Raw genomic sequence first — 17,180 nt, 5'->3', positions numbered from 1 at the left:
GCATCTCACATAGCCTACCTTCCCACTGCTCTAAGATGGGGAGAAATGAAAGATAACTAATTCCTTTTCTGAGCGCTTCCTTCATGGTCTCAGGGCTGAGTTTAAGATGCACGAGAATCGTGCGGCGATCTTACTAAAAGACAGGTTCCGTTCTGGGAGGCCTGGAGCCAGGCCTGAGATGGGCCACACATAAGAAGCTCACGAGGGCTGCTGAGCATGGTCCAAAGAGCCCGCTTTGAGTAGTGAGGTCTCCAAGCAGCTCACCACCTCACCTTGCAAACAGGCTTCAAAGCCAGTAGCTGTTCCTGGTCTCTCTTAGAAGCCAGTAGCCACCACCGACTTGTCAAAGGCGAGACGAGCCCAACAGAATGGGGAGAAAAAAAATGAAAGGTGGGGGGGGTTGAAGGAGAACGGCCAACACGCATCACAGTTCTAGTGGATTTGAGCAAAATTCAGCTGAAGAGAATTAAATCAGGCTAATGAGCCAGATGTTGGCAATGAAGACTATTTTTCAAAAACATGTGACAGAAATCTCCACCTCCAGACTCAATTACCATGTCTGCAAGTGCTGGGCTCTGCTTCCCGGATTTCGGTGCTTGACCTGAAGAGCTGGAGGAGCTACCCCCTCCCCACTCTTGAGAGGATTCTGCCTGGGTTCGCTGGACCTTGCAACGGTCCCCAAAACCCACAGGCTAGACACAGGCAGGGGTTGGGAGAGCCTTGCCCTCCATAGTCCATCTGTCTAGTGCCATTCCCATGGATACACACATCCCCAAACTGGTTAGTACTGACAGATCCTTCTCCCATGCTCAACCCTGCTTCAGACCCTAGAGAGACCATCATTGCTATTTATGGAGCTGTAATCACCTACCTACAAGGTAACTTGTGGTTCTGTGATCTCCCAAGAGAAACTTGTATCAGACAGGTAAAGATCAAGTATCCCCTATGCTTGGGACCAGAAGCGTCTTAGATTTCAGATGTATTTGGATTATGGAATGCTTGTAAATAGAAAATAAGACATCTTGTGGGATGGAACCCAGGACTAGGCATGGAATTCATTTACATTTCCTCTATGCCTTATAGCATAGTCTGCCATTTAGATAGCATGTTTCCTGCACCTGCAGTTTGACCACAGCCCGTCACCTGAACTCAGGGGTGGACTCTACCACCTGTGGTATCATGCCAACCCTAAAAGGTTTCAAGTTTTGAGCATTTTAGATATCTGGATTAATGACACTTAACCTGTGTTATTCCCATTTCCTGGAAAGTGAGAACAAGGCTCAGAAAGAACTAGTCATTTTCTCCAGGCAGACAGCAGCCACCCAGGACTCTGGTCGGATCCACTGTGCTCCAGAGCCCGGCTGTGAGAAGGGTAGAATCCGTGATCAGGCCCAGAAAAGCCTGGTGCTGATTTTGGACTCAGCTCTCCAGGCTCAGCTGCTGGCTGCCTGCTTCACTGACTGCTGTGCCGTCTCAGACCTATTACCTCCTTTTCCAAGTCTGCCTTCCCTATCTGTAAAAATGAGTGTAATAACAATTGTACCAATCTCATAGGGTTCCTGGGAACATTATATGTGATCATGAATATAAAACACTTAGCATGAGGCCTGGAATAGAAAATGTGCTCAATAATGTGAGTGAGAATTCACATTACAGTTTCTATTCCAGACACTGAGTTTCAGAAAGGGGCCCTGAGCTGCTTTGGCTGAGGGGAAAAAAAAAAAAAAAAGTTCCTTAGTCTACACATTCCCTCTCTTTCTCCCCACTGAGAAATCTCTGTGCAGGGCATGAACTCACATAAAGAACCAGATAGGCAGGTCCTATGGCTTCCGGCTGATGGAGAGGGAGCCGAGGCTCCAGCACATAGTAGAGAAAGAAGGTGCCTCTGGGTCCACAGTGGAGGCTGTCCTGGCCCAATGCCCCAGGCTCAGTTGGCAATGACCACGCAGTCAGGAAGCCATAGTCCCGTGCCATCACAAGCCCTGGCCGCAGCCGGATATGGGAGAGGCTCTTCTCAGACAGATGGCGAACAGGTGGTAGTGGCAGCAGGAGGGCTCCCGTGATCACCCCCACATGGCAAGTACCCAAGTTACAGAACCCATGGCCCAGAAATAGACTCGCCAGATACTCCCCAGACCCGGTGCTTCCAGGTCCCACAGAGGACAGCTTGCCCACGCTTGGGTGGAGCCTGGGGGAGAAGCAGGAGCCAGAGGCCTATGAGGAATTGGGCTGTCCCCTGATTTGCTGTATCTAACAACCCCAGTCTCTGCCTTGGGGCTCCCCTCTGCATGACATGATGTGCCCCACCTGCTCCGCATTAGCTTCTCAGCTCAGAACTCCTTGGCAGGATAGCCTGGTACAAAGAAACCCCACTTGACTCAAATCTCACAGTAGTTCTTAGCCTGGCCTTAGGTTCCCATGCAAAGCTTTAGAATAAATACAGACACCTAAACCTCACTGCAGACCATCAGAGAAGATTCTGGAGGGGGAGGGGAGGGAGCTTGTCACTTTCTAGGACACAGTTCTACTTGCCCACCCCATGGTCCACCCTGCTCACGCTGTAGTTTATATTTAAGCTTGGATGAAACTAATAGCCATATCATCTCCCAGCCTTTACAAATGCCTCTGTGTGGCAAGTGTGTTACGTAATGCACAGTGCTTCCTTATAGGGAAGCTCCAGTGCAATTCTCAAAGACCTCCAGTCAGAAGTCAAGAGGCTTTTGAGCCAGAAAGAGGTGGAAGTAGAACATGAAATCAGATTTCCCTGGGTCCATTCCCGTGCCCTGTAGATTAGGATAGAGAAGAACTCTGGGAAGCTGGAGCCTGAATACCCGGCCTCTCAGAATTCCTCCTGTCTTCTATGGAGTGACCAGACGCAGTCATCTCTCCCTTTTGTCCCATCATGGGGTCTCCTCACCTCCATCTCAGCTCCGTCCCAGAAGATGCTGGAAACATGCTGGGGTTTTTCCTGGTCACAGCAGGCAGCCACCAAAGCACCTCTCTTACCAGGCCCTTCTCCCTCATCTGTTCCCCAGGGCAAAGACTGTACTGTGCCCATCAACATCTGCATCCAGAACCCCTGCCAGCACGGAGGCACCTGCCACCTCAGCGAGAGCCACAAGGATGGGTTTAGGTGAGACCTCAGCCCCCACCTTCCCTCTCCTCCGAGAACTGCCTGGACACATTGCTGTATGTGAATGATGTCAAAGGGAGGGGGGCTACAAATACCGCCACTGTATAGATGAGGAAACGGGGGTGCCACAGGATTAAACCCTTTGCCCAGATCTATAGAGTAGTGTTGGCACAGGGATCTGAATCCAGGTACCAGCTTCAATGCCCTGAACCTGTGTGCCCTGGTGGCACACTCAGTATGCTAGGCAGCGACGAGTCCTGCATTATCTCATTTAAAGCTCACAGCTCTATCCAGGAGGGAGGCACTGTCCCCACTGAGCAATTAGGAGGCTGAGGATCGGGCCTGGGCTGGGTCACGTATCCTAACTCTGGCTCCTGGGTCTCCAGAGCAAACTTTTAGTCCTCTTTACCCACTGGTGCCAAGGTCGTAAGAAGACAAGGAGATAGAAACTAGTTCAGTTCTTCTCATCCCTGTCAAGGAGTAGGGTCAGGGCTATTAGGCCTCCTTCCTGCCTCCCAACAGCTTTCAAATGTACAGTTTCCCCAGCTGTGAACCCAGAAAAAACTGATCCCAGAGAATCCCACACACACAAAAAAAAAGCCTGTTAGACAGCAGTCCCTGGGCAATAAAAATACTGCCCTGATGCCAGGCTCTGGGTAACATCGGAGCTCAGATTGCCCACGATTAATTATCAAAAGCCCTCAGGCCAGAGGCTGCTGTGTGGGCTAGGGAAGAAGTTTTCCCTGAGAACTCAGCCCACCTACGCACCCCACTGCCAAGCCAGCCCCATCCAGGCCTGCTTCCTGAAAAGTGAGACTTCAACAGAGTTCCTGTCCTGCCCGGACTCAGCCCAGCCGCCCACGACCCCTGCAGGCTGAGAACATGAGTAGGAGAAACCCACGGGCTCCAGGGAGGTGGGCGTGTCCCCGCCAGCCAGGAAACGCAACGCCAGGCCTAAAAACTTTGGCTCTGTCCCTCGACAAACAAGGAACAGAGATAGGTCCGGGCGGTGGTTCCCCTGCCTGTGATTGTGGGTCTCCCGGGATTTCATTTCCATCTTGGCCTTTGAGGAGTCTCTTGTGAGCTGGAACTATTTCAAAAACTTAGCACGAGGGCTAGAGAGACGGCTTGGCAGTTAAGGCGTTTGCCTGCAAAGCCAAAGGATCCCGGTTCAAGTCTCCAGGACCCTCGTAAGCCAGATGCACAAGGGGGGGGACAACACATGCACCTGCCATTCGTTTGCAGTGGCCGGAGGCCCTGGCATACCCATTCTCTCTCTCTCTCTCTCTCTCAAATAAATAAATAATATTTTTAATATATTTTTAAAAAAAACAGCATGAAATAAAAAGTGACCCAAGCCTACAGGACTCGGGGAGTAAGGTCGAATGTTAGGGCGGTGAGGCAAATGCTGGCGCTCACAGCTGTGGGTGCTTCCCCGGGGAAGAGGAGCATCTTCCCACACATGCTAGGACAGTTCGCCTATGGGTGCTCCTCCTCTGAGGTTCTCTGTGAAGACAGGGGAAACTGGCATCCTCACCACCCTCTGTCCACCCCATTAGCAAGGCTTATCCCGTTGTCCAGCCACCACATCCACTGCCCGCTGCCAGGCAATCCCAAGTCCCCAGGAAGAGCTCAAGAAACTGGTCTTCGGGCAGTCGGCCTCTGCATTTAAGATCCGTGAACGCCTGCCCCTGTCTGACTCTGAAGCCATGCCCGTGGTGATGCCCAGATCCCCACACCGCAACCACAGAAGAGAGCGAATGAGAATGACTTTGCTATAGTTCTCGGAAGCCTAGGCTTCAGGTGTCCCCGGACTTGTATAGGATTTGTGATATGGTTATCAGGTTGTCAGGAAACAGTAGGATGATGGGACCACAGAATTCCCTTCCTCCTAGTGTAGCAGAATTTATCTACGGCCCACATCTGAGCAGTGTCAGAAGCAGAGGCGTAGGACTCGGGTCTGAAGCGGGACCCACCCTCAAGGGAGAGTGGAAACCCCTCACCAGCCACCTGGGCCACCGGAGTGCGAGCTCCCAGAAGCACTTGCGCAGTACGCCACCAGCTTCCCACTTACACCTTCACCACCCCGCACACCTCCCAGCCCCGGGCTCCCTCACTGCTGCCCAGTTTTTACCAGCCCTCTGTTATTTTGCAGTCTCGATCCTGGGGGTATGACCAAGGTCAGGCAGGAAGACAAAGGTCATGCAGGATTCAGGGAGGGTAAGGTTGCTTTCTCAAAAAGATTTACCGCATCAGAGACAAATGACACATCAGAGAAGGAGGTGCATCTGCTGCCTGGTTGTGTTTAAGCTGAGCTCACAGTCGTGGCAGAGAGGGGTCTTCTCCTCCTCCCCAGAGACTGAAAAGAACTCGGGGGGGGGGGGTGGTTAGGAATCGCAGGAAAGGAGGTGGCATCTCTGAAGACAGCCCGAGGAGGCCCTGATTTGCTCTACAGCTAAAGCCGCCTCCGTGTCGACAGGCAACCCTCCAATGGGTTATGTTTGGATAACTTCAGTAAATGCCCACGAGCACCCAAGCTCAAACAGCTCCGAAGTAGAGAACTAGGACCCATTCCCAGGACACTTGGTTGCAGAGCTTTGAGCTTGGCCAAGATGTCCTGTCCACCCCTCAACCCAGAAAGGCTGCCTTGGAATATACCGTCCTGGGATGTGGAGGTTACCCTCTACCAAGGAGCCAAAGGGAGGGAGGTTTCCAACGCAGCCCCAGGGATTTATTGATACCATATCCAGGAAACCAGTTCCAGCTGGGGTGAAGTGAGAAGACCTCCTCTCTGGTGGGAATTTTCTTCAGGAGAGAGGTGGTAGCAAAGGCAGGGGAGCTCCAACATTGTCTGGAAACAGGGATCTAGACCAGCTGACTTTGTAGGTTTAGAAAGATCTTCCAGCTCAGGTCCTCAAGCCTCGTGTATCCTAAGCCCTGTTTTGGATTTCCGTCCATACAAGAGACCTAATTGGATTGTCTGCCCTCTTCCTTCCTGTCTACCTCTATAACGGGTGCTGCTTCCTGACCCCTGGCTCGCCTTCTCCCTATACACACACCTCCTAAGCTGCTCCTGTCCCCTGGGCTTTGAGGGACAACGGTGTGAGATTAATCCAGATGACTGCGAGGATAATGACTGTGAAAACAATGCCACCTGTGTGGATGGGATCAACAACTACGCGTGTGTGTGCCCACCTAACTACACTGGTAAGGGCTGAGATGCATGAGCATGTGGTTTGGTTTGTGGGGTGGCTGGAGGCTGTCACTCAGAGAATGGTATTTTCTTAGGAGAAGGAACCCCTACCTCAGTGGTCTTGAGGGGCAGGGGGCTAAATGTGGAGAGGCCTGGTTCAGGGCCACGTCGAGAGGTGGGGTCAGCCTGTCCTGAGCACAGACAGCAGAGACCCTGCTCTGGGGCTGTCATATGCAGTCACTTCCCAGCCACATTCGTCAACCCTGTCCCCTCAGAATTTCCTTTTTACCCCTGCCCACAACGCCCTTACCCACTAGAGACACCTTCCTGGATCAGAAGTTTCCCTCTCTCAGCTCACCCTTCCCTTAGATGGGCTAGGTGGAATTGGTTTTTTTGTTTTTATTTATTTGAGAGTGACAGACAGAGAGAGAAAGAGGCAGAGAGAGAGAGAATGGGCGTGCCAGGGCCTCCAGCCACTGCAAATGAACTCCAGACACGTGCGCCCCTTGTGCATCTGGCTAACGTGGGTCCTGGGGAATCGAGCCTCAAACCAGGCTTCACAGGCAAGCGCTTAACCACTAAGCCATCTCTCTAGCCTGGTTAGGTGGAATTTAAAGAGACCAAAACTCAGGCTTTAAACTCCTTTACTGCTTGGAGATACCATCCTGCCTTCCTACCCAGCTCTGTCATTTCTAAAACACATCTTCAGGTGGTACAAGTTGATCTGGCTTATCCACAAGCACCATCCCTGGCTATCTGTAACTCATTCGACATTTTGCAGTGCTATGAACTTCAAAGGCAGCATGTCCAGAGATCAGAACGGCAAAGTCCTTTCATAGTTCCTTCCCTGAGACACCCAGGAGGCTTCCTTCTCTGTAGCAGAGGCCCCAGGCCGCTGAGCGTGGCCCGCTCTCCCAGGGAGGCCCCTGTGACCTCCTTGGTGAGGTACTGAGTCTATCTCCAGAGTGGTATTCACAAATCTGCGGGGGAGGGGGAGGGATCTGTTTGCAGAGCTCTCTCCACTAAGCTATAGGGAAGGCCGAAACTGGGTCACTTCTGTGTCCCCAGCACCTGGCACAGCGCCTCCGCCTCCCACACGGCAGGTGCTCACTAAGTAGATGGAGAATGGAGGAAAGAAAAAAAAAATAGCAGGTGACTCATCAAGGTCCAGGATCAGGGTCTGGACTGTGGTTTCCTGCAACCGTCCCAGGAAGATAAAAGAAAACGGTGACGCTGACTGCCCAGGAGAGAGCCTGGGACCCTCCCACTGCCACTCTTGGGAAACTGAGGCAAGGGTACAGAGGAAGAATGCCGGTGTGGGGTTCTGCAGGCTCATGTGTTTTGAATCCCGGGTCCCTAGCGGGTGGCAGTCTGGGAGAGTTGTGGAGCCTTTGGGACCTCGAGGTTTATTAGTGAAGTCCTACTGGGTGGGCAAGAGCCAGCTTCCTGCCCTGACCACAGTGAAGCTTCCCCTTGACACCGTCAACTTGAAATAAACCCATTTTTCCTGTAAGCTATTTCGGGTCAGGTGTTTTGTCCCAGCAATGAGAAGGTAGCTGCAACAGCAGGGCTCCTGATACCTGTGACCTGTAATCGAGGGTGGGATAAATCTGACCTTGGGCCCTGGGTATCCCCAGTAACCATCCTAATGCTGGCGTTTTCTCCTCTTGCCCCAGGAGAGCTGTGTGATGAGGTGATTGACCACTGTGTGCCTGAGATGAACCTCTGTCAGCATGAGGCCAAGTGCATCTCCCTGGATAAAGGATTCAGGTAAGGCCGGACTTCATAGTCTGGCGTAACACCCTGAGGACCCTGCCTCCACCATTGTGGGTGTGAGGCTGGCCGCTCAGTGTCTCTGCCTCACCTCACCCCCGACTTCCTCTCTCCTGTCACCATGTGCTTTCCCATCTCTGACCCAGGTCTGGTCTGATTGTCTCAGTCTTTATTTCCTTGTGTGCATGTGTCTGTCTCTTACAGTTTCTTTCTCTACATCGCTGCTGACAGACAGAATATGTCCATCTCTTTTTCTCTGTGTTTCCCTTCCCCTCCCTTTGACCCTGCTGGACTGGCAGGCAAGGGGCTTGGGGGTGTGCTAAGAAGGAGCAATGAGTGGAAACCAGGCCTCTGGGCTGTACGGAATGAGTAAAGGTTGAAAACCATTCAAGGTCAAGTGGACAGACAGCAAGCTTGAGGGACGCTGGCTTCCAGGACCCCCCTCTGCTCAGGGAGGCTGCTCTGAGGTAGGCGAGAACACAGGTGGGGTGCAGAATGCTAGGGAATTAGAGCTACGAGATCGCTATGGTCTGCTAGTCTTTTTTTATTTTTATTTTTCTAGAAACCTCGGTGTACCCAAGGGCCTTTGAGTTTATATTGATAAAGAAAAGAAAGATGCCAATCAAGCTTTTATTACCTTGAGTTATTTATATGTAATTTCTCCTAGGAGATCTATAAGCCAGCTCAATAATGGTGGTGGGGGGGGGGGTTATTCAAATGCATTGAAATCAATTATCTGTTCTCCCAGTGTAACATTTTATCACTTCACCCCCCTCCTCTTCCATCACCAAACAACAGATATCCCAGGGCAGCTTAGAGGGAAGGAAGGAGAGTGAGTGACTGCGGTCAGGGAGACCTCCGCCTCGGACAACTCCATTGGCACTTTTCTAGCGAGGCCTCGGTGATAGCGTGTCTGACCAGTAACACAGAAAATATAGCACAAACCACTCACATTGGCTTGCAGACACTGAAAACTTGTCCACACAGTCTCTCTGGACTGTAATGAACACTCAGCAAATTCTGAGTGTGGAAACCAGCGCTCACATTGTGGGAGGCGCAGTGAAGCAAAGCGAGCTGCTGGCCACACGGAGAGGGGGCGGCTGGGTGGGTGTGCCTCTGCACATCAGCCACAGCGCCTGGTGTCCCCGGGCCTGTTTCTGTGCTGGGCTTTCCAGTTTGTTACTTGGACAGAGAAGTAACAGAAGCACGTTTCTGGCTGCCATCTGGAGGCCTGTTCTTTATTATTTGCTTTGTAGGGGGCCAGGGACAGATATATAGAGAGAATGGGCGCAACAGTGCCTCTAGCCACTGCAAATGAACTCCAGATGCATGCCACCCTATATACCTGGGTTACACGGGTACTAGGGAATTGAACCTGGGTCCTTAGGCTTCACAGGCAAATGCCATAACCACTAAGGCATGATTCCAGCCCAGGAGGCCGGGTTTTAAACCCATAATAGCAAAGGGTGGTGGAGCTGCAGACACACTGCTCTTTGGGGAAGGGTCAGATCAGCAAGCAGCCTGGGTGAAGGGAGTTGCTCCTGCCCTCTCTCCTGGGAAATAAGAGATTTTACCATTCTCATTTGGCTCCCTGGGGAAAAACAGTCGAGGGTAGTGCTGATGCCATCATTTTCTTCATCATCATTGTATCATGTTGACTCCACGTTTAGTATGCCCCAGAGTATATCATTTAATTTTTTTTTTTTTTTGGTTTTTTTGTGTTGTTGTCGTTGCTTTTCGAGGTAGGGTTTCACTCTAGCTCAGGCTGTCCTGGAATTCACTATGTACTCTCAGGGTAGCCTCGAACTCATGGCAATCTCCTACCTCTGCCTCCCCAGTGCTGGGATTAAAGGCATGTGCCACTACGCCCGGATATCATTTAATTTTTAATTATTTTTATTTATTTGAGAGAGAGAGAGAGAGAGAGAGAGAGAGAGAGAATGGGTCTCCAGCCACTGCAAATGAATATACCACCTTGTGCATCTGGCTTATGTGGGTCCTAGGGAATTGAACCTAGGTCCTTTGGCTTTTCAGGCAAGTGCCTTAACCACTAAGCCATCTTTCCAGCCCTCACTTAATTTCTTGTTTGTTTGATTGATTGATTTTTGAGGTAGGGTCTTACCCTAGCTCAGGCTGACCTGGAATTCACTATGTAGTCTCAGGGTGGCCTCAAACTCACAGCAATCCTCCTTCCTCTGCCTCCCAAGAGCTGGGATTAAAGGCATGCGCCACCACACCCAGCCAGTCATTTAATTTTTAAGCAGCCATAGAGGCAGAATTCACTGATCACCAGCTGCATTGAATTAAACTGAAACACGGAGAGGTCGTGCATGATCACTATACTTAGTACAACATCTGTCTCGTAGTAAGTGGAGCTGTCCCCCGGCAGGACCTCAGAGAGGTGACTTCAATGCTCTGCATCCTGGTTGCCACTTCTGGCAGGTCTACCCAGGCAGGACCCTGAGGACTCACTGAGACTCCATGAAAATGCCTAGCCCCACACCTGTCACGAAAGGTCACACCTGAATGCCATTTCTAGTAGAAGGTGGCAGATCCCAGCAAAAGCTGTGTGATTCGCCGCGTGCTCCCCAGCCTGGGTCCTGAAGACTGAATTCGCCCACTGCATTCAGCAGAAAAAGACCTTGACTCTGAGGGACAAAGGCTGTGGGGCCCCTCAGGGCCCTATAGCAAAGCCGGACCTGGCAGAACCCTCAGAGAACTACAGCACAGGAAGGGAGGGACTCTCCGGCAATGGGAAGCATTAGAGACTTTGAGCCCTCCGCCTGTGTTCTAGGTGTGAGTGTGTCCCGGGCTACAGTGGGAAGCTCTGCGAGACAGACAACGATGACTGTGCAACTCACAAGTGCCGCCACGGAGCCCGATGTGTGGATGCAGTCAATGGCTACACGTGCATCTGCCCCCAGGGCTTCAGGTATGGCAGAGGGGCCCCTCTGGAGGGAGACAACCTGGGCTAGATAACGGGGGCTGGGGGTCAGGGACCAAGGCCCCCTTGCAGCTCCATGCGGAAGTTAGACTTCAGTCCTAGCTCACATGTCACACATGAGCATGACCCTCTCTCACTGAAGATGCCACCATTTTGAAGCTGCACGTAGGTACACAGGCTGGAATCTTTGATCAAGGCTGGAAAACAGAACCATTATGGTATCTTAGTGGCCAAAAAAGAGGTGAGGGTTGAGGGTCTAAGCTCAGTGGGAAAGTGAAGGCTAAGCCTGCACGTGACCCTGGGTTCAGTTCCCCCACGCACAAAATAATGTATAAAAGAAAATGAGAACATGCACTCTTCCATCACATCAAGTCTGCTCATTGAGTTCATGTTTCATTGTGTTTCTCTAATTTCTTTTGCTTCATCCATCAATGACTATGAGGTGTGTTTAAAATTATTCCATTGCCTTGTGTATTTGTTTTTACCAGTTTACCCTGCACGTTTTGAGCCTGTGTTATACACATAATTTTTTTTAAATTTAATTTATTAGTTTTCTTTTCAGTAAATACAGGCAGTTTGGTACCATTATTTAGGCTCATCTGTGATCTACCCCCTCCCATTAGACCCTCCTTGTTATTGAAAATGGGTCGTGCATTGTGGAGTTAGCCCCCAGTTATTAGTATGATAAATGTCTCTGAAAATCATGACCCAACATGTAACTCTGACATTCTTTCCGCCCCCTCTTCCGCAAGATTTCCCTGAGCCATGTTGGGTTCATTTTTGGTCTGCTTCAGTGCTGAGGTGTTGGGGGCCTCTGAGGCTCTGGCTCTCTGATTTTGTAGGAGTTGATTTTTCTCTGCATTTAATTTAATAATTTTAAGATGTTGTATCTTCCTAGTTTGTTGAAAATTTGATAGTTATGTTTAAAGCCTGTGCCTTTGAGAGCCTAATATTTTGTTTAATTGGTACTTGCCTGATAAGTCTTTTCTATAGTCTCATTTTTCAAACTTTATCCCCTGTGCCAAGTACAACCTCTGAAAGTAGCATAAAAATACATTTATTTTAAAAAAAAAAAAAAAGCCAAGTGTGATAGTGCATGCCTTAATCCTAGCACTCAGGATGCTGAGGTTGAAGGCTAGCCTGAGACTACATAGTGATTTCTAGGTTAGCCTTGGCTACAGCAAGACCTTACCTCAAAAAAAAAAAAAACAAAAGGAGAAAATGTAGGCAATTCAGTGGAAGGATTTGGGGTCACCCTCTGGAATTAGTGAAGATGCTCAGATGTCTGTGGGGTGTGTGGACAAACGTCCAGCTTGTACCCAGCTGTAAGGGTTCCGCGCAGGTCAGGGAGGGTCTGTGGGGACAAGAAGGCACTTCCATACACGGCAGCGCTCACTGGATGGCAGAAGTACTGAACATGCGCATTAGCCTTAGACACCCTCTCTGAGATGGGGAGCCTGGAGGAGCAGTGAGTTCTAGAGGCCACTGTTACCCAAAACCCAGGTGAAACTGTGTGCATGGGAGGCTCATGTAAAAAGAAGTAAATTTCTGAGCCATGCCCCAGAGAAAACAAACTAAAAGACGAGACTCTGAGAATCTACACTTGGCTCAGCAGTTGAGACCCTTGCCTGTAAAACCTAAGGGCCTGAGTTTGATCCCTCAGTACCCGTGTAAAGCCAGATGCACAAAGTACAGCATGGAGCTAGAGTTCATGTGCAGTGGCTAGAGGCCCTGGAGTGTCCATCCCTCTCTGTCTGCCTGTCTCTCTTTCTGTCTCTATTTCTCTGCTTATAAATATATATATATACATACACACACACATATATACATATATACATATAAAGTATGATGAAGCCGGACATGGTGGTGCACGCCTTTAATCCGAGCACTCAGGTGGCAGAGGTAGGAGGATCGCCATGAGTTCAAGGCCACCCTGAGATGACAGAGTTAATTCCAGGTCAGCCTGGACCAGAGTGAGACCCTACCTTGAAAAACCAAAAAAAAATAAATAAATAAAATAGATAAATTATGATGAAGTATACATAGAAAATGTTACTATCTAAACCCCTTTTAAGGAGCCAATTCAATGGTGCTTTAACAAAGTCCACATTGTGGTACGGGTACGGTGTTATATATCCATTTTAAGAACTACCCCAGCTTGTGAAACTGAAAGTCCATACCATTAAACAGCTCCCTTTCCCCGCCTACGGTAACTCTACTTCCTATGAATTTGACAGCTCGAGATTCTTAATTTGAATGGAGTCCGACAGCATTGGCTTTTATGGCTGGCTTGTTTCATTTAGCACAGAGTTCTCAAGGCCCAGCCCTGTCAGTGCAGCTGTCAGAATTTCCTTCCTTCGTTAGGCCGAATAGTTTCCTTTTTGCTGGCTATGCCACCGTGCATTTACTCACTCATCTGTGTATGGATGGGAACGTGTGCTCTTCTTACACTCACCCCAGTCAATTCTGATGGCGCTGAAATTTGGGAACCTGCAATCTGATCTGATTCTCTTATTTTAAAACTAGGGAAACTGGGACTTTCTCCTGTCAGAGGCAGAGCTAGAACTTCCCACCGCACCCCTCCTCTCTGCCCGTGGCTCTCTATAAATAACTGTGGTTGTCTCCTCTCCCCCTCCCTTCCCCACGCTCTCCTGCCCTCCCAGCGGGCTCTTCTGTGAGCATCCTCCACCCATGGTCCTGCTGCAGACCAGCCCCTGTGACCAGTATGAGTGCCAGAACGGGGCGCAGTGCATCGTGGTGCAGCAGGAGCCCACCTGCCGCTGTCCCCCAGGCTTCGCTGGGCCCAGGTGTGAGAAGCTCATCACTGTGAACTTCGTGGGCAAGGACTCCTATGTGGAACTGGCCTCGGCCAAGGTCCGGCCCCAGGCCAACATCTCCCTGCAGGTATGTCCTGTCCCACCGTACCTCCGGAAGGACCTCAGCATGCCCCCAAACTCTGATTGCTCAGAGCACAATTAGGGTGCCCCAGAACATAGAAATCCTGAGCATTATCCAAAAGCAGCAAGGGCAGCCCTCAACTTTGCTTAGAGAACAGCCTGTCAGATTCCACCTGACAGATCTCACCGCCAACAGCAGCCCACAGCTGTCTCATTCATTCGTTCCGTAATAAGCACTGCTGCAGCTAGCCTTGGTGGGCATAGGATTCATCGGCATCCAAGACAGACTTTGGAAGAATCACAGATGGCTCCTCAGAGGCAGGGAGAACTGTGCGGTAATCGGAAGCCTTGGTAGGAGTTTGCCTGGAGCACGGAGGGACAGTAGGGCACTAAGGGGACAGACAGAGTGAAGAACAGAGGTAAGGGAGTACTGCTGAGACAGCTGCATGTGCAAAGGCCCGGTGACACAAGCACACGGGACGGGACATATCCAGGGAACAGGAAGACATTTATTATAAAGTTCTTTTCTGGACAACTTAACCCCAGAGATGTAACTGGAGGACACTGGCCATCTAATAGCCCTACATTTGGGGTTGGGTGCTCACTGGGGCTCTGCTCTCCTCTGGTTAGGACCCACGTTATCCCAGCTTTAATCCAGAGCTCCCGGCTAACATAGTCATTTAGCAGAGCTCTGTTGAACGCCTCTACACAGCAGGCTGTGTTCAGTGGGAAGGACCATGTGGTGAGGAAGGAGATTCTGCCTGCCGTCACCCCTCCTGCCGTCCTCTCTCACTCCTCCCCACCCAGACACCTGATGGTTGGGTCTCAACTGGCCGTGACGACCTCCAGTGCCCAGACACCAAGATGTGCTATCGAACTTACCTGTTACACACCCCCTTCCTTATGCGTGGCAGGTACCAGGCAAGGTGTCCACAGACTGAGCAGAGATACTCCAGCAGCCAGGCAGCCTGTAGGTACACGTCCCTGGGAAGCAGGTTCTGAGGCCATGGACTTAGCAGCCCCTTAGAACCTTCTGGAGAGTGTTAGAAGGTATCTTTGTCTGGGTCCCACCCCTAGAGACTCATGAGGGCTTGTTCGGGGGTGAAGCCCCGACAATGACATTAAAACTTCCCCAGATGGCTCCAAGCACAACGATAGTTTTCACACTTTGTACAACACTATCCTTATGTGTTCCGTGTAGAGAGACGCAGCCTCAGATGGGGTGGTCACTTGGTCGTATCACTTTGTGTACCAGTGGCAGGGGCACATTAGTGCTTAGGGATCCTGACACACACGAACACTCAGCCCTCCATATCCATGTGTTCCATACCTGCAGATTCAGCTAAATGCAGATCAAAAATATTTGAAAGAGAGCCGGGTGTGGTGGTGCACGCCTTTAATCCCAGCACTCGGGAGGCAGAGGTAGGAGGATAGCCATGAGTTCGAGGCACCACCCTGAGGCTACATAGTGAATGCCAGGTCAGCCTGAGCTAGGGTGAGACGCTACTTTGGAAAAAAAAAAAAATTGAAAGAAACTGCCACTCTACTGAATTTGTATGGACAGAATTGGCCCATAAATGACACATTCATGTCACAAATATTCACATAGCGTTTGCATTGTATTAGGTCTTATCAGTCATCTAGCAATGGTATAAAGTACATGGAAGAATGCATGTGGATTATATTATTAAGGGATTTTGGCAGGCAGGGAGTGTTTTTCCCCTGACCTGTGAATCCTAACTTTTAGAACCTTGTTCATTATAACAAAGAATTAAGGAAACTGGCTCTGAAAGGGTTAAATTATAAGGTTTATTTGGGATAAGCAGTATCCAAAGAAAGGCTGGAACAGTGAAGGGGATTTCCAGGGAAATTAGAAAAGGGCCGGAGCTTAAAGGTACAGAGAGAGAGAGAGAGAGAGAGAGAGGAAAAGGATGCAAGCTTTCACCTTCACGTGAGAAAGAAAGCTAAGAAATCAGTTAGTAAATTCCCATAGCTTATAAGAGAGTAACACAATGGGAAAGAAAGAAAATTTTCCTCCCCACCACCACCCATCTCAGCAGGCTGGAGCAGGGAAAAGGTTTACTGGAGCAGAGACCTGGGAGATGAGGAAGAAAATAAGCAGCCAAGACCAAGGCCCCCTTGCCCGCATGGCAAGCCCTTTTATTGGGATGGGCTTCATCATCGGGCACGGGTGGGTAAGGGAGAGAGCTGTCCAAGGGGCTGGCGCAAGAGGGCCTGGCATATCTAGGTACGTCCAATTGGGAAAGAAGTCAGGGGCACTGTTGCTGAGGAATAAGACTGGATTGGATGCTGTATTCCAGTTTTGCCAAAGCAGGTGGGGTGACATCTCCTAATTCCCTCTCTTTGGGCCTTTCCCTAGCTCAACCCTGTAAAAAAAAAAAAATCTCCCTGGTTCCTATTTCTCCCTCGTTATGCACATGCCATTTTAGACAAGCGACTGGCACATCCCCAGATACTGGTGTCCGTGAGGAGGTCACAAGCTCCTGTGGCTGGCGGACGTGTGTATGTGCTATGAGGGTCCAGACTAGGTGTTCTGTGAATATCTATTGAAGCAGTTTGTCCAGGTAACATTTGCTGAAGTGTGGGCTGATGTGCTGCCTTCTGGGAATGTGCAGAAAATGGATTTGAATTCCCATCTGGGCTGGGTTTAGAAGCAGACACCTGGAAGAGGGTGATGATAGTGAATCAGGAGACATCGGGGGCCCCTGGCAAGTCCTAACCCGCACACCCTAATTGCTGTCCCCAGGTGGCCACTGACAAGGACAACGGCATCCTTCTCTACAAAGGAGACAATGACCCTCTGGCACTGGAACTGTACCAGGGCCATGTGAGGCTGGTGTATGACAGCCTGAGCTCCCCTCCAACCACGGTTTACAGGTAAGACCCCCGCCCTCCCAGCCACAGTGTGTGCCTGAGCAGAGCAGGGGTCAGGTGACTCTGAGCATGCTCGCTCGCGCGCTCTCTCTCTCTCATTCTCTCTCTCTCACACACACACACACAAGGGAGGGAGAGAGGGAGGGAGAAAGGTGGTGTTGGAGGCAGAGGCAGGAAAGGAAGGCAAGCCCATGTGGGGAGATGACACCTCATTACCATAAGATAAATGGCCAGCTGGCTACTGTGCATGGAGCCAGGTGCTCCAATGGAGATGAGGCTGCTTAACGAGCTGCCCTTTTCAAAATGTCATTCTAATCTTTTATTAGTTTTAGAAAGAAAGCGAAG

General features: G+C 50.4%; 1 protein-coding gene across 1 annotated transcript in view; it reads left to right on the top strand.

The window, feature by feature from the left end:
* The window catches only part of Slit3 (slit guidance ligand 3), a 659,658-nt gene that overhangs the window by 620,001 nt on the left and 22,477 nt on the right, over window positions 1–17,180 (top strand). Inside the window, exons 27-32 of the mRNA XM_004661033.3 lie at window positions 3,036–3,133; window positions 6,201–6,340; window positions 8,003–8,096; window positions 10,894–11,031; window positions 13,707–13,947; window positions 16,708–16,838. Coding sequence (XP_004661090.2) covers window positions 3,036–3,133; window positions 6,201–6,340; window positions 8,003–8,096; window positions 10,894–11,031; window positions 13,707–13,947; window positions 16,708–16,838 — 842 coding nt within the window. The remainder of the gene's footprint in view (window positions 1–3,035; window positions 3,134–6,200; window positions 6,341–8,002; window positions 8,097–10,893; window positions 11,032–13,706; window positions 13,948–16,707; window positions 16,839–17,180) is intronic.

This window comes from Jaculus jaculus, chromosome 6 (assembly GCF_020740685.1).
Source record: "Jaculus jaculus isolate mJacJac1 chromosome 6, mJacJac1.mat.Y.cur, whole genome shotgun sequence".
NCBI classification, from domain to species: domain Eukaryota; kingdom Metazoa; phylum Chordata; class Mammalia; order Rodentia; family Dipodidae; genus Jaculus; species Jaculus jaculus.
This window is presented reverse-complemented; position numbering and strand designations above follow the sequence as displayed.